Raw genomic sequence first — 24,296 nt, 5'->3', positions numbered from 1 at the left:
CATAAGGGTCTAGCTGTCCTCGAAAGCATGGGGGGCTTCACACCCCTCATCGGACCCTCTGTCTGTTGTTCATTTCCAAACTGAGGAAGCAACGCGTAGCTTGGCCCCCAGCTAGAACAGCACAGCTCTCTTGACGGAATCAATTGGCGCAGCGCACCCATGTCGCAATGGACGTTCAAACATCCCACGACCGCAAGCGTGATGTTGTAGAGCGCCGATTTAGGCAAAGAATGTGGGGTTTATACAGAGCACGCAATCGACGCTGAAATGTCACTTTGCGGGGCAGATGCAGGGGTCCGCTTCCACTGGAGTGACTCGCCGGGGAAAACTGCACAAAGTTTGGTTGAGCTCATCTACCCACCACCGCGAACGGCAACCTGGCTAGAGGTTCTCGGTAGGCTTTGTTGCAGCCACCAGGAGGGTTTGACAGCATTCTTTGTGCCTCTTCAACGAGGCCAGGCCTGTCAAAGGTTCGCTTCCTACGTGGGATGTTGATGGTGCCATGGCCGTTCGGCGTTTGGTTCTCAAGCGTGGGGGGGCTCGGGGACGTTGGGACGTTTGAATGGAGCGGTCATTGAACGACGATCGGTCACCGGTTACCGCAATGGGGCACACGATGCCGTTGCGGTTGTCGGTCGGAGCATCGGTGGGTGTTGCTGCTGTGAAAGAACGCCTCTACCCGCGTCCCACAACATGTCCCCAACCCCGAGTTCCTCAATAGTGGGACGCGATGTTCTCGCTGCAGGCGACCACGAGGCGGTCAACCTTCGACGTGCTGTTTCGCAGCTCGGGATCTACTAGTAGGGCTGACTTGTGATGCGCCTCTCTGTTTACCTCTTCAAAAAGAAATGGAAAGGTTCTATCAGAGTCCAATTGACTTGGGGGGTAGGCGATTGAACGTGCCTGAACAGAATATTGTCTCCTTTAAAAGTCTACGAGTTGCCCGTCGATGATGCTTGCGTTACCATAGGACAATAGACAAGCTTAACAGAATACATTGGGAGGTAGTCAACTCAGCCACCGATTGCAAGGACCGCCAACAGCCCACCGTTGCATCGAAGATGGGTCGAGAACTATTACCTGGCCAATGGGAGTCGCCTCAAGATTAGATTGGCTAGACACCTTGTCCGGTCGACGAGGTAAACCTCGGTAGTGGAATTAGTTTGACGATGGCAGTCTTAGTGTCATCGTTGCAGCAATGGACTACAGCAAAATGATGTAAATCCTGTCTAAAAAAAAATAAAAAAAATTAAAAATTAAAAATTAAAAATTAAAAAAAAAATTAAAAAGGAGGGTATGGGTGGTGCTGATACTGTTGGCATTTATCTATTATCGCTGTTGGGCGATATTTCAAGTTGTTGTGACACCATAGGTCACGACCGTTAGGCAATGAGATTTCGTAGGAAGGATTGAATATAAGGCAGAGCCCGTAGAATAGTAGTAGTAGCATCTACGTCCTTATCGAATCAATAACCAACCCAAAACCAAGTATATCCGGCCCACACACTTTTCCAATACCGTGCCAGACCATATGACACTCATACGCACGCACTTCCATAGCTCTCCTCTCAACAGTTAATAGTGAAGCCCGTCATCTAGACAAGGCTCACGTCACTAAATCCCGGGCCGTAAATGCGCCTCTGGTCAATCTCCCAGACTTCTTTACGATTGCACTTTCGGTCCCACGACGGCATCCGCTTCGCTCTAATGAGTTCCACGGAGGCATCCCGCCTGGCTTCTTCCAGGGCGACGTGAGAGAATTTGAAGGAGTCTGAGTAGTAGTTTACGCGGACTCCTTCATTTGAGGGGGGGGGCCAGTGGTGGTGGTGGGCTTGCGGAACCCCATCTTGAAAACGTCCTTGACCATGAGCAGCGAGGTGCCGGACCAGAGAGCGAACTGGAGGGCCGCCAGGACGGTGTCGGCACGAGCTGCAGCGCAGACAGCACCACGGCAAAAGAGAAGCTTGCTGAGGAAGACGGCGAGGGCGATGAAACCGGCAAAGTAGAAGAGGACATTAAGGAGCTCGAATGCAACGGCGCCCCAAGGGTGAGAAGCTGTTGATTGGTATTAGTATTGGAGCTTTACCCCTTTCTGTTGGGGCCTGTTCTTACCTCTGGGAGCGAACTTAGGAACCAGCTCCAGATAGGCAATCGAGATGAAAGACCAGAGAGGGACGAAAACCAGGAAGTTGACCTGAGACGGGGACGAGGTCATCGTGTCCATGTTGTACCAGTTGGCGACTTTAGAGACATACGGAATTAGCTTCGGAATCCTCTCCACCACAGACTAGAACCTGTTCATCACATACCATAGGCCGAGAGGGCCAGAATGACCAATGCCAGAGAACCCTGGACGATTCTGAGAGGAAGCATAAGACCCATTTTGACGGAATTCGTTGTTTCGAAGACGTAGAGTCGTTGGTATCGTTGGAGAGAAGATAAAGGTAGGAGAAGCAAGGGAAAAAAAAAGGTGTTGTTAATAAAATCTAAGCTGCCCCCAGTGCGCTATTCAAGAATAGAAGTAGAAGTAGAGAGAATGTGTGGAAACGGTCAAGCAGGAAAAGGACTAAAAAAGACTGCGCAGCATGAAAGAGGGGAAATCACTTATGCTTTTGTACGGGCGGGCAGTCCCATCTTTCCAGTATCAGTGTTTGAAAGGCGGAACATGAAGTCGCGGCTCTGTTCATCACTGGACGCCCAAGGGTCGGGTTTGTACTGGGCAATGCACGGCCTGATACCTCTGAAATGGATCTGAAACGGGACTCCCCTGAGCCTTCACCATGCGTGGTCGAGGGAGAAGATGGTGTGTAGCAGGGTTCCCAAGTTATGCCAGAAGCCAATCCCCGTGCAGAATCAAGAGAGCCTCCTGGTGAAAGCCGGACTACGGCATGGTGGATGGCAGTTGTACTGCTGTTTGCTTGGCTGGCCTCGTGGAAGGCTCGCATCGAACTTACTGCACCATAACTTTCTCGTCTGGCGATCACAGGGAGCGGTTCATGGCGGGGACTATCAGCGATACGTAGATGCGGCGCAAGCGGGAGGCAGTATGTGCAATATGAGAGAGAGAGAGAGAGACAACATGCAGGAACAGCCATATTGGGGCCAGTGTAAAAGATGGGGAGGCTTAATTAACGTTGCATTGCTGTCGCATGGCGAAGAGCGAGCGATTTTTGGGAGCTCAAGCCTTGCTTTGGTCTTGGCCTATTTTCGATGCACACAGCGGAGAGAGAAAGTGTGCATGTCGGTGAAGCACTGGGAGTTGAGGTGAAGGGCTGAAGGCTGAAGCGAATGATCTTCAGATTAAGAAACGCGGTAGCGAGACGTTTACTGCGTACAGGCACACAGCGCGAGGCCTGCACGCTAAGACATCTCTGATGACATCCTCGTCGAGTCGGAGGTTTGAAGATGAAGAACAGCGAGTCTCAAGATGCCAAGCAATGATTCGCTCAGGTACAGCCAGCATGTATGTGTCATTGACCATTCGACAAAGACCATCTCGTGTTGTGGGTGTTGAAACAAATAAGACTGCCCTTCCAGTCTTCTTGGGCGGGCAAAAATCACACTTGCGACGATAAGATGCCGCGGTGGATTTAGCAACCTTGCAGCAGTTAGGTAGGCTACTGCTAGTAGTAAGTAACAGAAGAAGAAATGTCCGAACGTGTGATGTTTCCTCGCTGCCAGGGACACCCCGCTCACGGCCAAGGCAAATGATTCGCGGTGGAGGGCGGGTTGTGGGCTGTCAACCCTGTCAAGTGTGTCTGGGGCACCAGGGGACGGCCACAAAAGACGGCAGAAAGGGTGGATGAAGAGAAGGGGGGCTGCTTGTTGAAGATGCAATCACTCAAGGGTTCAGGGGACTCTATCCCAAGACATGACATGGTATTACATGGTATTTTGATGAGATCGTCAGCCCAAGGCGCCGCGGACGTTACAACCCTAAGGGTGGCGCCCGAGTTTGTTCAAAAGGCTCCCCGAAACTGCACCGACACTACTACTGTCCAGAACAATTGGGCAGGCGTGGCAGCCCTGAGAAGCAGAGTCTTGGCTTGAGGAGGTAGCGGCAGGGGCTTCCCGTCAAGTGCCGAAGGAGCAAGAAAACCGGGGGTGGGTGTGTGTGTGGTCTCTCCCTCGCTACTGCCCGCACCAGTCTTTTCTATTCTTAAAAAAGCTGCTGAGACGCCGCACAACCAATTCCCAGACTCAGTCCGATACCTGGATCGCCAAGGAACCTCCCTCGGCATGTTCTTTTCTGCTTCTTTTGCTTTGGTTGCGTTCTTCCGTTCCCCAACAGTAACACACTGACACGATATCTCTAATAGTACTGTTACCCTGCAGTTAAGAGCCTCCTCCTGCTTCCTTCCCAAGGCCACTTGTCATCTGTGCCACGACTTGATGCGACAGCGGCTCCCTCTGCCGACTTGGCTAGCCTCATGGCTGCTACTCTGCCAAAGCTTCGCCTCACCAGTTATCATGTCAGACAGCCTTAAAAGGCGCTAAGCACACAGTCCTTTTTCCCCTGCTACTGATTGTATGGAGTCTCCCCATGATAAATGCCATTCATCAGGCACTCTGTCTCCAGAGTCTTGGCTAGCGCCGGCGCGCCTCATCTGCCACTCGTAGAGCCTCAACGTAGCACTCGAGCTCTTGGCAGCTCATCTGGAATCCGCATAACAACAGGACCTGCTGCAAGCAAAGCCTTAACAGCATTGGCATGGATCCAGTTTGAGCTGCCCATACCCGTGGCGTGCGCATCTTACCAAACGGAACGAGGATGGCTCCGTTTCCGCAAAAAGAAGAAGAAAAAAAAAGGTTCATTGCGGAGTATTCCATTGCACGCCTGTCTCGTTTCAATATCGCCTGAATCGAATTCGTATGCAAGAGGAATCAAGGAAAGGATTTCATTAAAAGTTTCACCCTGGTCTAGCTCGCCGGTATAGAAAAAATTATCCCAGCCCGCCCGCCGATACAATCTGGTCACGGTAATCCTCTTGCCTTCGGCACGGGACACTGGCTGTGTACGTTTCTGAGTTCAGCCAGAAATCCGCCTGACCTAGCAGAACAGCTGGCCTACGCTGTGTCATCCCAGGCCTGAGGCTCAGGTCTCACGCTCAGCACACATCAGTTTCTGATCGGACGCAATCCCAAACACCGACATTTGTTTGCTGTTTCTCCTGTCCCGTTGTAGCCGGTGTCTCTTGTCTCACCATGTTCTTATACCTAGCCCTCTGCAGTAATGAATGGGCCGCGTCGGCGCCATATCGGCAGAGCCTCCAAAAACACCACTTCTCCGGTTCCGACGTTTATTGATGAAGATGCCGTAGATCGCCCCAGATATATATGAGGCGCTGTCGCGTCCCTGTCTGATGACGAAGACGCTGAGATGGCTGTTTTGCACTTGCGCAAACAGCTCCGAAGGTGGCGCAATACAGTCAACACCATGTTCCAACTTGACACATTTCTCACTGAATACTCCCAGTATTTTGGGTTGGAAAATAGGAAACACAGCCTATTCAATGATATATTGAGAAGGTTTGCCCTCGTGTCTGGGTTGTCAATGCCATTGCCTGAAGTAAGGACACAAATCGACACTTGCATATGTCTGAATCTTGAATTTGCCTATTGAGCATTCCTATCCGAAGAGGTTAGCCAGCAGATATCCACCAACTCAAAAGTGAGATATAAAATGCCATTTTCACTAGGCACGGGTCAGCCGCACGCGCATCGTCAAGGCGGGCTGGACGCAGGTGGGACCCCGGACTTTGCGGGCATTTCGGGTACGGCGTCCAATGGCCTCCACCCGGGAATGAGACAGGTAAGCTTCTGCCGGGCATTTCGGGGTGAGTCTGGCATGTGACAGTCAACGCCAATAAGTTCTTCTTTGAAGAACACCGCCGTCTTATGCGCACACCTCTATCTGCATCGTAACTTGGTCTAATCAGCTTGTCGGGGAATCCAATTGCCCGAATTGAATGTCTGTCGTACAATGCAGTCTTATTTTATATTCAACTTCGGCGTCATCGGCCCGCTTGGTGAGAGATGGGGCCTTATGCTAGCGAGACGTGTCCCTTGGAGGACAAATGATGCGGAGCAGAGACGGGGGTCGGCCCTTGATAATTTCCGTAATCGTAGCTCCCTAATCACTGGGGAGCGGGACCTTCCCTATGTGAACAACTTGAGTGGACTTTCAGTAGCATAGCGTAACGTCCTTGTGTCCGTTAATGGGATATCATTTAGGGAAGGACTCTGCCAAGCTTGGCCAACTACTGCCTAACACGACCATTGTTTAGGTCAGTCTATGTCTTAATATTGACTTCCAATACCTTGCATTGTATGTCTATATGCATGTTATGTTAAAACAGGTCCTTCAACACGTTTTCATAGAACCCTCAAAAGCAGAGTGCTATTCCTCGTGACACTTCACTGTGAGGTCATCACGGGGCGCCATCCCCATATTTCTCGAATCTCCGGCCAAGCACCCCAGCTTCAGGCGCCCACTCCCTCCGCGCACAGCGCCCCCAGCCCTCCAACACCCCCGCAAGCCACAGTGGTCCAGCGCCCCCCTTGGCGCGACATTGAGCCTATCAGGCGCTGAAGGTAGCCCCTTTAGCGCAGCACTATCTGGGGTTGCCGAGGGCCTTTGGCGTTACCCTGGCCTTTCTGCACACTTGTGCCTCGGTCCACGCTCACAAACTCGGCCTCGCTCATTGGACTTTCCCCCGATTTCGTACACATTCCCAGCTAAAGTTACCTGGAAGAGCTCGACAGCCGGATACTACACAGAGCGGATTCTTGTCTTTACCAAATCTAGAACAAGAAAGGTTTCCCCCCTCGTTGGTCCCAACTCTCGTGCTCGGTCCCTTTCTACTTTTTCGTCCTTTCTCCATCTTCATATCTTTTACAACGCCCTACCTCACTCCGCTACCTGTCCTTCACGTGTCGTACTCCTCGCAGGTGCAGTTTTCAGGGTCCTATCTGCTCCCTCCCTTCACCACGTCCCGTCAGCTCGTAACTGCCAACGAATTGGCAGTCAGTTCCCAGTAGATCAGCATATTGCGTAAGCACTAAATCGCTCTCCATAGTCGCTGCAAATATGGCGCCCGCAAAAGACACAGCCGCATACATTCAGGAGCTGTCCACTCCTCCGCCGCCTGGCTCACCATATGCAGTTCCTGTACCGGGGTCTGAGAAGGAAGGTCGCAGTGCTATTTACCGTCATTGGCGCTTTCGCGACGGGCCTCTTCTGTCCACCTTCGATCCCGCCATCCAGACCGTTCACGATTTGTTCGAGGACGCCGTTCGGAAACGGCCCAACGCGAAGTGTCTGGGCCATCGAGCCTGGAATGCGACGACCAAGGACTGGGAGAACAAATACACCTGGGCCACCTACGCCGAGGTTGCCGAGCGTCGCAAGAACTTTGGCGCTGGTCTCATAGAGATTCACCACAAGATCGGTATTACCAACGACAATTACGGCGTTGGCTTGTGGTCGCAGAATCGCCCAGAATGGCACATCACTGGTATGTGAACTGTACGACGTCCTATTCAGGTGCATACTGACCGAAACCGACAGATCTCGGTGCCGCATCCCAGTCCCTCTTCACTGTCTCCCTGTACGAGACCCTTGGCCCCGATACGACCGAATACATCATCAACCACGCGAGCCTAGCCTGCGTCGTTACCTCCTTGCCGCATATCCCGGTCCTGCTGAAGCTTGCCCCACGCCTGCCTTCTTTGAAGCTCATTGTCTGCCTCGACTCTCTGGACGCTGGCGAGCAGACCGGCTACTCCAAGCTGTCTGTTCTGAACGGCATTGCTGCTCAGCATGGCATCCAGATCTATTCCATGGCTGGTGTTGAGGAGATTGGTGCCAGGTCTGGACATCCCATGCACCCCCCGCGCCCAAGCAACCTCGTCACTATCAACTACACCTCCGGAACCACCGGCATGCCTAAGGGTGTCGTCTTGACCCACGGCAACGCTGTTTCTGCCCTCTCAGCCGCCAGATCTGCTGGAACTGTGACATCCAAGGACGTGCATATCTCCTACCTGCCGTTGGCGCATATTTACGGAAGAATGGTCGACCAAACCGCCCTTGCCGAGGGTGCTGCCGTCGGTTTCTTCCGCGGCGACATTGTCGGCTTGGTTGACGACATGAAAATTCTTGAGCCAACAGGGTTCATGTCTGTTCCTCGTCTTTACAACCGCTTCAACTCGGCCATTCGAGCTGCCACCATTGACGCTGATGGCGTCAAGGGATCCCTGTCTCGCCAAGTTATTACCACCAAGAAGGCCAATATGAAGCTGCCAGTGGGCAAGGCAAGCAACACGCACTTCCTGTACGACAGAATTTGGACTCCCAAGGTCCGCGCTGCTGTTGGCCTGAAGAAGGCTCACAGCATGATTAGCGGCAGCGCGCAGCTGGACCCTGATGTGCATGAGTTCCTGCGGGCTGCTTTCGGCAACAACTTTGTGCAGGGATACGGCCTGACGGAGTCGTACGCCGTCTCGACTGTTCAGATGAAGGGTGACTTCACCCTGGGCAACATTGGGCCTCCGGCAGCTTGCAATGAAGTCTGCCTTGAGTCTGTCCCTGATTTGGAGTACCTCGTTACCGACAAGCCTCACCCGCGTGGTGAAATTCTTCTCCGTGGCCCTAGCATCTTCCAGGAGTACTACAAGAACGAGGAGGAGACCCGAAAGGCCATTGATGCCGATGGCTGGTTCCACACCGGAGATATTGCCGAGGTTGACAGCATGGGTCGCTTCAAGATTGTTGACCGTAAGAAGAATGTTCTCAAGCTCTCTCAAGGAGAATACATTTCTCCTGAGCGTATCGAGAATGTTTACCTTGGCAGCTGCAACTTGGTTACCATGGCCTACGTTCACGGTGACCCGGCCCAGTCCACACTTGTCGCCATCTTCGGCATCGACCCCGAGACCTTCGCGCCGTTCGCCAGCAAGATCCTCAAGAAGTCAGTCGACAAAACTGACCTCACAGCCCTCAAAGTCGCCGCCAACGACCCCAAGGTCAAGAAGGCCTTCATCGCGGAGCTGGACAGGATCGGTAAGAAGCACAAGTTCAACAGCTACGAGCGAGTGCGCAATGCCTTTTTTGCCATCGACCCTTTCACCATTGATAACGAGCTATTGACGCCTACGTAAGCACCCACATTTCAAACGGATGATGAACTAAAGCTAACAATATGAACAGTCTTAAGTTGAAGAGGCCGCAGACTGCCAAGGCGTTCCGCGCGCAAATTGACCAGCTGTACGAGGAGGTTAATGCGGAGCCTTCGGCCAAGCCCAAGCTATAGAGAAATATTTGTTTAGAGGAAAGGCGTTGGCTATGCCGTGTTACATATTAGGTGGGCACTGTTGTACTATATATACTCAACTGGATAGTTTTTCCATAGTTGAATCAAATGCGAGGACATGTTGAACGAGTTTACTTGTGTTCAAAATTTGATGGTGCATGCAACATGCTACAGCGCAATCGGCATGATGTCGTTTTCACATGTAAGCTGCTAATGTAATGAGTGTAAATCCAGTGCGGGGATAGCATGTAAGACATGGCCGTTCTTCAGTGTGTCTAAGCTGGGCTTTTGGTCAGACATCTCAAAGCTGTGGTTGTGTTATAATGCTTTTTCTCTGCTTGTAATTGTCTCTTTGGAAGAACAAATAAGGGCCGCCGCAATAGGTGGTGGCGAACAGCAAGTGACACGGCGGGGAGCAACGGGGGCAGAACCAAAAGGGGAGTACTCGAGCTAGTGGAAGCTACAGCGGGGCCGCCCGATAGCGGAGTGAGTAGCTGTAGGGTACTAATAAAGCTTTCATAGTCTAAGATGATCTCAAGAGTATATCTACTTGACAATTGAAATTTTACTAAGAATTTAGATTTCTAACTTATCATTGAGACTGTGACATCATATTTGTCACAGGAAAAGGCGCACGCCTGACCGTTGCGCCAAAAGGTGCCGTCTAGCTAGATGTTATCTAACTAGACGTTAACAGGCCTCATAGACCTATGTGCAGGTGGGAGACCCACATGCATAGTGGGGCTTTAGCCCCTACATATGCGTGCGCATAGAACTGTGACAATATTAGAAGAAATAAAAAGACATAATAATATATACGTTATCGATTATTCGTGCTCTTTCTTCTAATGCTTCGAAAGTAATGCGCTTGATGGACAACGGACATGTTTCGTTATATGTTTTTTGACCTTCATGATACAGGCACCGCGCAATCTTAAAAGCGGGAGCAAAAGGCCTGTTGTATAATCTAGTAATTATAAATTTAAACGCCTTATCAAAAAGCAAATTAAAAGACAAAAGCCATATAAATGTCAAAAGCATAATATGTTATTCTGTTGATGTTCTTTGATGGCAGCCTGACATTAGGCTCGCAAATAACATGTTGCTTGAGAATTACTGCTACTTTACGCCTGTGAATTGCCAAGACAAAATGGTTGGCTTTTCATGCCACGGGTTCAATAGCAATGTACGCACGCCTATTAAATCTCTATATGTATGATAAATCAAGTTTGTTTATAATAACACTTGAGCAAGATCATAGGCCTAGTTTTTGATATAAAAGATATTTTTAAATGATTTTTGGCTTAAAAAACACAGTTTATTTATTTCAATTATTTATTCTAAATAAATTCTTAGATAACTTTATACAAATTTACTAATCTAGTAATATAAAAGTTATATTTATAATTAATATAAATAATAATAATAAATCTTTAATAACTTATTTAGCTATATTTATATTAGGGTATATATAAATTTTAGTATTCTAAAACGGAAAGATCAACTTTTATATTCATGGTCCGTGCGTCCCGTGGTTGTAGCCTCCTGGAATCCTTAACTTTAAACTTCAAAGTTAACCTTTGTATTCAATGACCGCGCCCAAGCTATTAACGCGCCGCGGAACCACGATATCGTGGGCGCGTCCGCTTGCCCGTCACATTCATGATAGGAACCAAGAGCAGCATGGCTAGGTCCAAGCCTACAAATCCTCCAGTCATTGACCTTACTGTGGAACAAATCGACCTCACGAACCTTGACGACACGCCGCCGACAAGCCCACGTGTGAACGGCGTGAGCGAGCCGCCTCGTAAGAGGCAACGGCTCAGCAATGATACGGCCCTACAGAGCCCCTCGCGGAACCTCTCTGCTTGCCTGAAGGCGCAAGTTAAACCGTATATTGACGCCTGTCTGGCTCAACTTCCACCCAGCCAGGTTAATGTCACAGACCTGGGACGAGCAGTAAGAACTACCTTTCCTCCCGTTGGCGATTTTATGAAAGAAATCCGCCTAAACCTTATATGCCTAGGTGCTATGTCGAATCGGCAGCATCGACAAGTTCTCGGTGGAGTTTACCCATAAGAAGGGGTTCCTCTCGCCGGCCTTGGAGCAGCATTTGGCAGAGACGGCGCGTAATCTGATTTCCAAATACGCCTCTAAGCCCGTGAGAACGCTGCGCGTTGCGGATAGCAGGCGCGATCAGGTGCTAACTGCCAGTCACAGGAATTCCAACTGAGCCCGACTCCCGCGATTTCACCTGCCCCAGGAACTCTCAACACCAACCCCGCGACACCTAGATCTACATCCACGCGTACTCCTTCTTTATTGAAGCCATCTCCTGCGAAAACAGTTGCAACTGCAACCTCACGCGTGTCTTCGATTCCAACGTCAACGGCCACATCGAGTTACCATGCGAAAGCACCGAGGTCCAAACATGACTATTCGACTCGAAAACACACTGTATCTCCCTCATCCCCAGCCTTCGGCTCAAATGCGAGAGCAGGATCATGGAAGTCGTGGAAGGAACAAACCCCAAAACCGGGTCACGCCACTTCTCGCCACAAGGCCGTAAAGGCTTGCCTACAACTGCCGAAATGGCCCTACATCACCACAGAAGAACGTCGGACGATCCTTCGCGGTACTTGCAAGCCTATTCGGGCGGAAGTTGCAGCGGTACTGGCCAAAGGGCCCATACCGTTTCATGTAGACTTCACACCAGATGAGATGGAAGCCGTTCGCAGGAAAATTAGGGAGATGTGCGAAAAGAAAGCAAAGAACAAACGGAGCGCCGATACTTCAAGGGAGCTTGGAAAGTTGCTGCGGAAACGACCCAACTTGCTCACTGTCATTCCAGCCGAACTCGAGCTGAGGGGAGACCTTGCAAGAAGGGATGAAGTCGCCATTCGTAATTTGTTGGATGAATTGGTCGACAGGCATAAGAGGCCGGCTTGGCATCCCAAGGTGTTAACACTCGAAGTGGACGAGTTTGACAAGAAGAATGAATCAGGGCGTTCTAGTCGGGTCCCGTCTCTACTCTTTGCTCGAGAAATTGACGGAAACCGAGGCTTTGGCAGAATGCGTCGTCTTGTCAACTTCACGAATGAGTTTAGGAAAGCTCACGAAGACGACATGGACATACGGGCGGAATGGGTCAACTGTGCAGGTGATATCATGACCATTGCCTGGACCTCAGACAACAATTTTATTTGCGGCACAACAACCCATTCAGACTCCCACAACCAGCAGTATAACCGCGAGGGCAACTTGCTTCTCTGCTCGACACGGTTCAAGCAGTTGCAAGCCTTTGCGGATCACCGAATTCCACGACCAGCCGTCGAGAGGGGCGACAATTCGACAGAAGCGATGAGAGAGAGTCAAAGCCCATGGTTATATTCGTCAGTTGTGTCCTCTGACTACGATAAGGTGAACGATCGGGCATATACATCCAGCTTCGACAGGACCGTCAAGGTGTGGAAGGTGGCCAAGGATGGAAAGGATATGACGGTTCTAGGCACATGGCAGCACGCAGGCAATGTGAACTTTGTAGCTGCATCGAAACACGAGTCTGGCATGGTGGCCACTGCTGCGGATGTGGCCAGCCAGGCTGTTCGTGTCTATCATGTTCACGAAAGCAACGTTTCTGGAAGCTCTTATCGTGCATATTCAAACATGAGGGCATGGAACGAAGGCAACGAACAAACTACAGCAACCCAGAAATGGGCTTACTTCCCAGCGACGATGCAATGGGGCTTGACGGCCAACACACGACACTTGCTTCTTGTTGGCTACTCTCCGCGGAGCTTTACGGGTGACGACCTGGATATCCCAGAGGACAAGACCAACACGGGCGAGATTTGTTTGTGGAACTGTTTTACCGGCGAGCGTATAAAGGTCATGACTGCCTCAACTCAGAACGTATTCGAAGTTGCCTGGCACCCTACGCAGCCTGTTTTCATCGTTGCCACTTCTCCGGCGGGCTTGATCGTCGATGATAACACTCGCACGCAGATTCGGGTCTTTCGCCCCAGCAAAACCCCGGAAGGGGATGACGCGTTTAGTGAAATGCAATGCCTCGACTGTCCGGCAAAAGACATCAACGAGCTTACAATCAAACCAAACAGCGTCATTTACTCATACATCACGGCAGCTTGCACGAACGGCAAGGTATATGTCTGGGATACCGCACGCGGCGATAAACATATACACGTTTTACGGCATAAGGAGCCTATCGATAAGGAGGATGAGGGTGAGGATGTTGGCGTCAAGTTCACGGCATGGGGCACCACTGCAGATCGCTTCTACACTGGCGGCTCGGATGGAGTGGTCAAAGTTTGGAATGTCCGGGACTTACGACAGCCCTTTGTTCGCAATCTTCTGGAGGCCCCGGGCTGTATCACAAGCGGCGCTTTTTCTCCAGACTTTTCAAAGCTGGCCATCGGGGACGCTACCGGACGGGTCATACTATTGTCACCAGACGAAGACGACGAACCAACTCCAAACTTCATCATGCCGCCTATGCCAGCCGGCCTCAGACCCCGCGGCTCTCGGCTCGTCCGCCGTCCGCTGGCGTTCAAGAGTCATGATGACCCTCCTCCGCTAGATATAAATGAGATACCTGAGACAGGGGTAGTAAGGGCAAGCCGCTATTTACACTCGGGCCAGCTTATCCGGCATCCGGACCCTACCATTGGAGTGGTTCAAGGACCAACCTACGCTGAACTGGGTCTTTACCGGCATGAGTTTCACTTTAACAGGGACCCTTCTCAGCCCCTCTTAGCGAAGAATGAAGAAGAGCAGCAGCAGAATAAGAAAATGTTCCCGCGGTCTCTCAGAGTTCCCCGTCTCCAGCCAGCTGGTGATCTCGGTTCTGCTACCCTCAAGGCTCGGCATGCGTATAACCTGACCCAGGACTTTGATTTCACGATGCTGGACTCCGCGGCCATGAGGGATCTAATCTTAAGCCAGGTCAGTTTTCCAGATATCACTGAGCGTGCGGACTGGGATTTTGAATACGAAGAGGGCTATAAAGAAGAGGATTACGAAGAGGAGTAGACGAGACATCCTCTATTAGTCTGAAGTGGTTGATATGCTGGCGAAGAAAACTACAGGACTAGAGCTTCTTTGGCAATGCCTGATGGGCCTATGATGTAAATAGTCTCTTAATTACACATTAAGGCTCACGATTTTATAAAAAAGCCCTGCTTATACAAGTTCTCGTCTATACTATTACTATAATAATTTCCAAGCATAAGATTTAATATAAACTTTATATTATTAATTCTAGTTATTATTAAGACGGCTCTAAATAGATATATTATAAAGATAATAAAAATTACTTATAAGATAATAAGTTAATAACTCTATTTTATATAATTAAATCTCGGAAGGCTACAGTAATTATCTAATATTATAAAAGCTTTTTAACCGGTTTATAACTTATTATAAAATATATAAAAAATATATAATATTAAAATATTTATAAAAGTAATCTACTTTATAGATTTTTTAACCTAGGTTTTTAATATATATAAAATAATACTTACTAGAAGTTACTAAAAGCTTTATAACTTAATCTACGATAAAACTGTCACAGTTCTTCCTGCTAGCACGTGGCTATAACAGGCAGAGGTCGGAACCGTGATAAGAACAGAGATGTAAATAGAATAATAGTACGAAAGTCAAACAAACGGTCACAAGGCAATAAACAACGATGAATAGATAAACGTAGGTATAAGCAGTTGGTTCTTCTATTGACTGAGCCTCCTGATGATGATGCTGTCGAGGGTGCCTCTTATACGGGTACGGCTAGCACGTGGAATATCACGTGCCCCTGATGACTGTTCTATGGAACTGTGACAAAAACCAAGTAAGAGGATATTAATTTTTATATCATAATATTGTCTCACTTCTTCCTCTCTGAGTATTCCGCATAAACACTCCCAGGATGACAGTAAAGAGTGCATGGGTCGAAGCATTACTTATCCGGATGGCCACCTCAGGCAGCATACCGATAACTTTTCTTTAAGCACTCAAGACCTGTTTTTTGTGACTGTGCAGGTGCTTGAGTTGTGGTCTTAAAGGGGGGACCCATGAACGGCATGAATAGTCCCGGGGTTTCCCACGCGTCGCTCAAGAATCGGAAGTATTCAAGTGATTATGAACACCTACAAAAAAAGATTACATTAAATTTATCTCTGCGGTGGTTTTGCAGTTGAGGTTCTCCGTGGTCTTGAATATCGCCTGACAATGTGAAGAGACGAGGAAGCTTCCAGCCCGGCACTGCGGTGAATTTTAAATTGCCTGCTGTTGGTAACTCTCCTTCCCTTTGATGTCACCGCAGTAGTATCAGATGACTGAAATTGAGAAAGAAAAAAGGGGAAGGGGAACAAGCCTGGAACGGAATGAAGGCAGTCAAGACAGCATGGTATGAACTTACAGTTCCAAGACGGGTTTGATATTCTCGCCAGTTACCTGGTCAGATTATTATCCTTGTCACAGGGCGATTGACAAGGCATTCGTATGATATAATAACGGAGACGCTACTAAATTAAGATCACAACTACTTCACATGACATCTCAAGACACTTGATATTCCAAAGGACTGCTGTTGTCCATCCCATTGCCTTGGGAGTGTCTTATTACAACTAGGTCCGAGTTACTCTACAAAGATCAAGAATCATTTACCAACCATCCCAAAACCTAAAAAGCCAGTCTTGCGGTGGTATCATAGCCGAGTCGAAGTCCTTTTCCTTTCCCTGTCCAAAGAGACAGAACTATTGTTAATGTGGTATTTCCCATTCCCGTTGTTTTCCCTTCCCGTGAACGCCGGTTTACAATGTACACCCTGTCGGTTCATTGCAGGCCAATCCAGATGGGAAGCCCAAAAAAGACGTCAAAAATACAAGGGGTAATTCGTCGTGCAATCCGTCCCATATACAAGCGGGACGATGCCTATACTGATGCTTCTTATTTGGTGCCAGGAGCGGGGAACATGAAGCCGGGTGGGTACACAGGCATGCCGTTGGGCAGTGAGCCGATGCCAAAGGGAAACTGTTGAGGGAGCGACTGGGCGCTGACACCGGGGGCTAGTTTATCGTCACGGCGGTCGCGTCCACGCCGCTGGCGGCCGTAGTCATCGCGGCTGTCATCATTGTTATCCTCCTGCGAGCTCTCATGACGTCCACTACGAGTGGAACGAGGCCCATGGTGGCCGCTCTTGTCGGTCTGCATACGACGGCTGATGGCCTTGGAAGAGACGCCAGCACCAATTTCAATATCGGGCTCTTCGACAACGAGACCGGTTTCGATCGGCCTACCGCCGCTGCCGCCATACTCGGCCGTGAGCATCCATTTGCGGTCAGCTTCGGTAAGCTTGGCAATGGGAATGATGCTGACGCCAGTTTGATAGTCGCTACAGTCACGCGGGCCGAAGCCGACGCCCCAACGAGTCTATGATTCGTTAGTTAAATTGGTTCGTATATGCAAAGCGATGATAGACTTACTCGAAGCTGAGGGTCGCCATCGCGGCTGGCCTCCATGGCCTCCTTAGCACGAACTGCATCATGGCGGCTAACCATCTTGACGAAAGCATGACGCTTTTCCTTGTTGACGATGCAAGTCTGAACCTGACCGTACTTGCTAAAGACATCGCGCAGCTCGCGTTCAGTGTAGCTATCAAAAAAGGTAAGCATGAGAGAAGGTGTGGCCTAGCAAGGTTTACTCACGTGACGCCTCCAACGAACAGGGTCCGGCTCAGAACCTTGATCTTACCCTGAGGAAGGGACCGGTCGTAGTCAACCCATTTCTCGCCTGAGTTATGACGGGGAGTTGGGCTGCGGCCGTTTCTGCCGACAGGGCTGCGTTGACGGTAATCGTTTCCTCGGCCATGACTGTCACGGCCATCTTGGTGGCCCCGGCTCGATGATTGATGACCGTAATCATCGCGGTTTCCATGAGAGTTCCAGCGACGGCCCGGAGATCTGGATCGCGAGCGGGAGTATCTGCTGGGGGATTTAGGGCCGTTGCTATATCGGTGCTGGTCATGGCCGTCGTTGGTTTGGACCGGGCCGCCCCATCCCTGTCCTGTGGCGTAGTAGTTCGAGGCTACAGATGTGGCGGGAGCTGCTGGGGCTGCAGGAATCGCCCCAGGCTGCGAACCGCCAAGAGCTGCAAGAAGAGCTGGAATCTTGTCGAGGGGGATGCCTTGGTCGGCCAGGGTCTTGATCAGCAACAGCTGCTGTTGGGCTTGGGCATCAAAGACGGAAGCTGCCGGCGGCTGAGGCGGGGCTGCTCCAGGGTATGTCATGCTAGCTGGCATAGCCTGAGGCTGGGCCGGAGGTTGAGGCGGCGCGTATGAGAACGGCGCAGGAGCAGCCGTAACTGCAGGCTGAGAAATGGGCGGCATGGAGTAGGCTGGTTGAGAGTGGTTTATAGGATGAGCTGCCTGTTGATGTTGTGAAGCAACACTTTGAAGGTTGGACAGCACGCTAAAGGCATTGCTTTGAGCAGGATTCTGAGCTGGAGCGGGCGGCTTGGCCGGCGCAGCGGCATTGTTCTGACGTGCAAGATTGGCAAGGGCCTCCATAATTGCGTTGCTGTTCTGAGCGGTGGGAGGGGTGGGAGCAGTTGGGGCGGCAGGTTTGTTGGTGTTGTAACCCATGAACGCGACCAAGCCTGGGGGGGGACTACCCTCCGGCGTAGTGGACTGGACTGCAGTTGGATGGTCATTAGTAAAACGATATTCAACTTGAGACTCAAGGGACAGTGCAAAATAAGCACTAATCGGGCCATAAGAAGACGTACTCGGTTCAGGGGCGGCCTTCAACTTCTGGCGGAATGACTCTATCATCGCAGGGGAAAAGGTTTGGCCCTTTTCCCAAATGTCCAGCAACTTGGAAATTTTGTCCTACAAAGTACGAAGCAGTGTAAGTGGAATGTTCTTCAAGGTCAAAGGCGAGCGAACGGCAACATGTGAACAGGTGCGCATGTGCATGTATGTTCACGATTATCTCTCAGTCTTTGTGCTCAAGTCCTCGGGGGCAAGACAAAAATAAAAGGCCAGCCTGTTGTTAAGGGCACTTGGCTAGCTGCGCTACAGATTGCGACCGGCAGAGATGGAAGCAGAGGAGGCCTCAACTGTTCAAGATTTAAGCGTACCTTCTGGCCCTCAGGGGCTGATTGCAAGATATCATTCATCAAAACTGGCATGAGTTCGGTTACTCGATGAACACCAGCAGCATAGGTTCCATCGGGGGCAGAGCTGTCTACAGGCTGACCCGAAGCCTTTGCTTGCTCAAGCCATTTGCGTGTTACGGAGTCTACCACGTAAAGAACACCCAACTTGTGGGTAACTGGAGCTTTCTTGAAGTGGGTGAACATCTTTTGAATGAGTACTGATTCAGACTGCGAAGAAATTAAGGTTAGCCTACGTCACAGGGCGCTGGCGATGCGTTCGCGCGTCGAATATCGTACCTGAACGTTGTCGACACAAAGTTTGGTCAAGGATGTGATGCGAGAGCCCGATACACCGGGAGGCTTCAGGCCAAGCATGGCCTGGAGGCCAACTTCTAGGTCCGCAACTGCGGAAGCCATGGTGTTGGCAGCGAGGTGAAGATGATGATAGTGAATTGGTGTAGCTCTTGTCAGAGATTGCCCCAATTTTGAAAATACGGATAAGGGACGACGGTAGCAGGCGTGCAAGCAGAAAATAAAGAGCCTGAGGTGGCCAGCAGTCGGAGGAGTCTGCACGCAGGGAAAGTTTGTGCAGTGGGTGAGATTTACTGGTTGTGTGTACGTGAGGTTCCAAGTGGAAGGAGTCAACGCGAACCACCAAAGTTCCTTCCCCAGCAAGAATAGGTAGACCAGACTCAGGTGCTCCTTCCCCGATCAAAATTCTTTTCTTTTTGGTTTTTTACAAGCCGCAGGCAGAAAATCCCGAACGTCGCAGACCAACACTCTCAAAGTACGGATGGTTCGAGTCTGTGGATTAGATGACTCTCTACTTGTACGGACAGAGCGTGCGACACGTTTGAAGAGCCGTCCAAGATCACGGAAGAGATTTCTAATGGCAGAGGTCGTCGACGACTACTCTTTGTTTTGGCTTCACCCACGGTCGGACTTTGCGGTCCCCGAAAGAGGAATACGATGTTCGTCAATATACGATAGAAGCCTCGAAGGGGATGTGGTTATTAGGGCCTCGGGGCGGATGGGCGTAATGCAGTAGAGAATGCGCTGAGGTTTGTCAGTAGTATTAGGGAGGGAGGTGGTGTTGCAGAGGAGAAAGATTTAGAGGTGGGGAGGGGCGAGAGCTGGGACCTATTTGGAGACAAATGGAAGGGCACTGAGCCAGAGAATTACTGTGGGCGGTGGCAGGTGGCAGATGGTCTATGCGCGTCGCCTTGTTTTCGGCCGCGTTTGGTTGGAATGCACCTGATCAATGGCCGTAATCTTTTGTCATCAATGAATTCACTGCTACGGCGGCCTGAGGCAAGAATTCACAAGGTCAGGCCGAAAGTCGTGCTGACTAACCAGAAGATGAAGCGAGATGATCGCCCCACTTCCGAGATTCTCCCGCGAACTTGAATCGGAATGGAACTGGAAGCTGGCGAAGAGGCCCGTTCCAGCGTTCAACTTACTAGCGTGCCAATATGGAAATAATGGGAAATACCTCGTCATTCCACACTCGGATTGGCCAGAGCTTCTGTCAACAATTTTTGCATTGCCTAGAATGGACACGAAAACATCGGAGCCTTCTGCAGACCGCTGCGTGTCCAAATAACAGCCACAGAATATAGAAAGCATAATGCGAGCTGACAGGTTCGGTTCTGCCAGTATGGGCTCTTCCCGATATCACTATCAAGGAAATTGTGACTGGACTACTGCGTTGTCTTAATATTCTCAGTCTAGAATAGCTTACGGATAAACAATCAGTAATGGATGGTGGTTATTGTGACTTGGCAGCCTCGTTACGCGACTATCGGCCTATAACAGCGCCTGTCTTGCCGTGGGTGAACGGAACCCCCATCCTCTCGTGCGTGGCCAAGCAAGAACGTCCTCGGATGAGGCGGTTGAGCCGCTGTTGTGCCACGATTGGAAGTTCTCTCCAGAGCAGGCAGGAGGGCCGGCTGCTCGCTCCCCATAGGTTGCATTGAGCCCTATAGCGGGTCACAGAGGCTCGGAGCTGGCGGGCAGACGTGCGAGACAGCTCGGAGCTCTGGATCTGGACGAGGAGGATCAGCAAAGCCCCCAATTGACTTTCACGCTGTGCTGTTTACAGCTGAATTAAGGTACCTAACGCAGGCATTGAGTCCAGTCCCTGCGGACCACGGTGATTGTTGAGAGGCTGCCGGATGATTCTTGGGGTCCGGACCGTGGTCCCAGATGCCCGGATGTCTAGGCTGTCTTTGCTTTACATATTGTCTAGTCTCACCGTGAGGCGCATTGCTCTTAGCCACGTTTCCTAAGTCAAGACTGCGAAGTCGACGTCGTGCAAACAGTGGGTACAGTGTAGTTGCTACTTGCTGGTGTTCCGAATTTCGGACAATGGGTAGGTGCTCCGAGAGAAGCCGCCTTGACATCCACACTTCTCGGCTTTTCGCGCGCAAAAATGGGGCGGTCGATACGGAGAACAAACTGGAGACCGCGTGCGCAGGACAGATTTTACTAGATGAGTGGATACTTGCAGAAGGTCTGGTACGTAAAAAGACGGAGACTCCTTTGAGGAGGTGAGATCCAAAGATTGACAGAATAGATTGATTGGAGTCGGTTGGGGGGGCCCATGAAACGATACCTGTCGGGCTTTCTCTATCCCCCGTTGCTTTCTACCTCAGGTATCGGCAGTCTAGAGGTATCCCGCCAAGATTGAAACCAGCCTCAGGTGGCACTGAGTAAGGACTCTGAAAAGAGTGAGTGATGAAGGGAGAAGGGCGGTTGAAAGTGTGCCTGACGGCAGCTAAATCTCCCAATTCATTCCCATGAGCGCTATGGCGGTCGTTGTTCTGGAATTGGCTGCTTCTTCTGCTGGATCATCCATGGCGTCCTGTTGGACATTTTGGCCGACGTTGAGGAGCGCGCCAAAGGCTCGGTCGCTGCAGGGCAACCGGGTGTCTTGTACCTTCCCCCGCCAAAACACACAGCACAGGTACATCGCTGCAACAGGCCTTGCCGTATGCCCGGGGGCGTACATTGGTATTTCCGTACACACCTGCCTGCCCCAAGTGATGTAACTTCCGTGCAGGGGGGTCAGGTCCGGGAACGCCTATCTCTTATTTTTTTTGCCATTGCGCCTTTTTCTCCAGTCCTTTCCTTCCTCCTTCAGACTTCCATTCTTCACCAGTCCCTCACCTCTCAGAATTATCACAATGGCCTCTGTCGCGCGTCTCTCCTCTTCGGCTCTGAGGACCTCCCTCAGGGCCTCCCCTTTCAATGCCAGACTGACGGCTTTCAACGCCGCTCGCTGCTACTCTTCCAAGAACCAGGTAATATAGCTTCCCGCCCGCCCGGTCGTCTACCTCGGGTATTCGAAGCTGACACGTTCGCATCTAGACCCTCAAGGAGCGCTTCGCTGAGCTTCTCCCGGAGAAGATCGAGGAGGTCAAGGCCCTCAGAAAGTAAGTTGACATCAATTGATCCCCATCTCGCCAAATCCAACACCTGCTAACATGGTCGTCGCAGGGAGCACGGCGGCAAGGTCATCGACAAGGTGACCCTCGACCAGGTCTATGGCGGTGCCCGTGGCATCAAGTGCCTTGTCTGGGAGGGTTCCGTTCTCGACTCCGAGGAGGGTATCCGCTTCCGCGGCAAGACCATCCCCGAGTGCCAGGAGCTCCTCCCCAAGGCTCCCGGTGGCAAGGAGCCCCTTCCTGAGGGTAAGTTCAGCGGCAGCTACCACAACTGTTTGTTGTTTAATTCAACTAACGAGATATACAGGTCTCTTCTGGCTTCTCCTGACTGGTGAGGTTCCCACCGAGCAGCAGGTCCGCGACCTCTCTGCCGAGTGGGCTGCTCGTTCCGACATCCCCAAGTTCGTTGAGGAGCTCATCGACCACTGCCCTACCGACCTTCACCCCATGGCTCAGTTCTCCCTTGCCGTTACCGCACTCGAGCACACCTCTTCCTTCGCCAAGGCCTACGCCAAGGGTGTGAACAAGAAGGACTACTGGGGATACACCTTCGAGGACTCCATGGATCTGATTGCCAAGCTGCCTACTATCGCTGCTCGCATCTACCAGAACGTCTTCAAGGGCGGCAAGGTCGCTCCCGTTCAGAAGGACAAGGATTACTCCTTCAACTTCGCCAACCAGCTCGGCTTCGGCAACAACGCCGACTTCGTTGAGCTGATGCGTCTGTACCTGACCATCCACACTGACCACGAGGGTGGCAACGTTTCTGCCCACACCACCCACTTGGTTGGCTCTGCTCTCAGCTCTCCCTTCCTGTCTCTCTCCGCCGGTCTCAACGGTCTGGCCGGCCCTCTCCACGGCCTGGCCAACCAGGAGGTCCTTAACTGGCTCACCGAGATGAAGAAGGTCATCGGTGACGACCTTAGCGACAAGGCCATCACTGACTACCTCTGGTCCACCCTCAACGCCGGCCGTGTCGTTCCCGGCTACGGCCACGCCGTTCTCCGCAAGACTGACCCCCGTTACATGGCTCAGCGCAAGTTTGCTCAGGGTATGTTTTCCGCAACGATTACGGTGAGACGATGAAGAAGCTAACAACCCTACAGAGAAGATGCCCAACGACCCCATGTTCAACCTTGTCTCCCAGGTCTACAAGATCGCCCCTGGCGTTCTCACCGAGCACGGCAAGACCAAGAACCCCTACCCCAACGTCGACGCCCACTCTGGTGTCCTCCTCCAGTACTACGGTCTCACCGAGGCCAACTACTACACCGTTCTCTTCGGTGTTTCCCGCGCCATCGGTGTCCTTCCCCAGCTCATCATCGACCGCGCTCTCGGCGCCCCCATCGAGCGCCCCAAGTCCTTCTCTACCGAGAAGTGGGCCGAGCTCGTCAAGAAGCTCTAAGCGTTTACGCCTAGAGACCGAAGAGACCAAAATAGGAGAAGATGCGGGCGTGAGAGTTGCGTGCGCTGAAAAGGCAGCAGGGTCGCATAAGCGATCAACAATAGACATGATGGGCAGCGTGTTGTTTCAGTCGGGGTGGATAGAAAGGCTCCGGGCGATACCATCCACTGCGTTTGTACAATACCAAGACGGGCTGCTTTTACCGGGAATTTCTGGGTTGTTTTAGTTACCTTGGCCAAGGCAGGCTTGCGTCCGAATACACCAATGCGAATTTGAAGTTTCAAACAATTGATTGTTATCAGAGCTCGGAGCACAATGCACACATGAGGCGATGAAGATGAGATGATACTTGGTGAGAGGAAACAATTGCCGATCTATTCCCCCTGGCAGCACAAGAACCATGCACGTCGCGATGGATAGACGCGGCGTGACTGAGGAACTGTCCTAGCTTAAAGTCGGCTTGTACATCATGCAGAAGCGACACGCATGCACAAGCCTCACTGACATCAATTACATTATCTAAGCGTCTAGAATGTCCAATGATACGAACCCTTTCTTCTCAGCCTGGCCCCAGGATACGCAGTATCCCCATTTGGAGTCCGAAGCAAGCACCAAGCAAAGTCAGTGGTGGGTGCAGAAACCGCAAAAACAAGGCAATTGTAGCATAAGGCCCACTTGGGGATACGCCAACGAAAGCAAAGCTGCTGATGTATATTGGATAGGTCGATTATACAGACGGGCTGTATGCCATGACAGGTTGAGACTTTCTTTTGCTGGCGTTATCCTTTTTTTTTTCCACCACTGCTCGGAACATCCCCACGGAATTTTGCGTTGAGCTCCCCAAATGGGGACAAGGCTGGAGCTGTTGGGAAGGTTGAGCTCCAAGACCAGCGTTTTAGTGCCCGTTTGGTGTGGTTGGCGGAGAACACACGGGCCAGTCAGTGGCACTGCAACTGCACT

At 51.1% G+C, this 24,296-nt stretch overlaps 5 protein-coding genes across 5 annotated transcripts; 3 read left to right on the top strand and 2 right to left on the bottom strand.

Moving 5' to 3' along the window:
* Window positions 1-1,595: 1,595 nt before the first annotated feature.
* Window positions 1,596-2,382, bottom strand: CTRU02_203391 (uncharacterized protein; the record flags this gene model as incomplete). The annotated part of the gene is made up of 4 exons (XM_036724015.2): window positions 1,596-1,731; window positions 1,788-2,055; window positions 2,113-2,241; window positions 2,310-2,382. The coding sequence occupies 4 exons, from the start codon at window positions 2,380-2,382 to the stop codon at window positions 1,596-1,598; spliced, it is 606 nt and encodes a 201-aa protein (XP_036584129.2).
* Window positions 2,383-7,090: 4,708 nt separating this feature from the next.
* CTRU02_203390 (long-chain-fatty-acid-ligase faa2) lies at window positions 7,091-9,314 on the top strand (the record flags this gene model as incomplete). The annotated part of the gene is made up of 3 exons (XM_036724014.1): window positions 7,091-7,517; window positions 7,571-9,158; window positions 9,212-9,314. The coding sequence occupies 3 exons, from the start codon at window positions 7,091-7,093 to the stop codon at window positions 9,312-9,314; spliced, it is 2,118 nt and encodes a 705-aa protein (XP_036584128.1).
* A 2,721-nt stretch (window positions 9,315-12,035) lies between these two features.
* Window positions 12,036-14,363, top strand: CTRU02_203389 (WD repeat domain-containing protein; the record flags this gene model as incomplete). Its single annotated transcript, XM_036724013.1, has 1 exon — window positions 12,036-14,363. The coding sequence occupies one exon, from the start codon at window positions 12,036-12,038 to the stop codon at window positions 14,361-14,363; it is 2,328 nt and encodes a 775-aa protein (XP_036584127.1).
* A 1,914-nt stretch (window positions 14,364-16,277) lies between these two features.
* Window positions 16,278-18,902, bottom strand: CTRU02_203388 (RNA-binding protein; the record flags this gene model as incomplete). Its single annotated transcript, XM_070204198.1, has 5 exons — window positions 16,278-16,760; window positions 16,793-16,982; window positions 17,036-18,216; window positions 18,468-18,713; window positions 18,783-18,902. 5 exons carry the CDS (start codon window positions 18,900-18,902, stop codon window positions 16,278-16,280), a joined length of 2,220 nt encoding a protein of 739 aa, XP_070061961.1.
* Window positions 18,903-21,670: 2,768 nt separating this feature from the next.
* On the top strand, window positions 21,671-23,336 carry CTRU02_203387 (citrate synthase; the record flags this gene model as incomplete). The annotated part of the gene is made up of 5 exons (XM_036724011.1): window positions 21,671-21,787; window positions 21,855-21,919; window positions 21,984-22,177; window positions 22,239-22,982; window positions 23,038-23,336. The coding sequence occupies 5 exons, from the start codon at window positions 21,671-21,673 to the stop codon at window positions 23,334-23,336; spliced, it is 1,419 nt and encodes a 472-aa protein (XP_036584125.1).
* Between the last annotated feature and the right edge of the window lie 960 nt (window positions 23,337-24,296).

The sequence above is a fragment of the Colletotrichum truncatum genome (assembly GCF_014235925.2).
Source record: "Colletotrichum truncatum strain CMES1059 chromosome Unknown Contig_0002, whole genome shotgun sequence".
Taxonomy (NCBI): Eukaryota; Fungi; Ascomycota; class Sordariomycetes; order Glomerellales; family Glomerellaceae; genus Colletotrichum; species Colletotrichum truncatum.
Note: the sequence above shows the minus strand (reverse complement) of the source record. Positions and strands in the feature narration are given on the sequence as shown.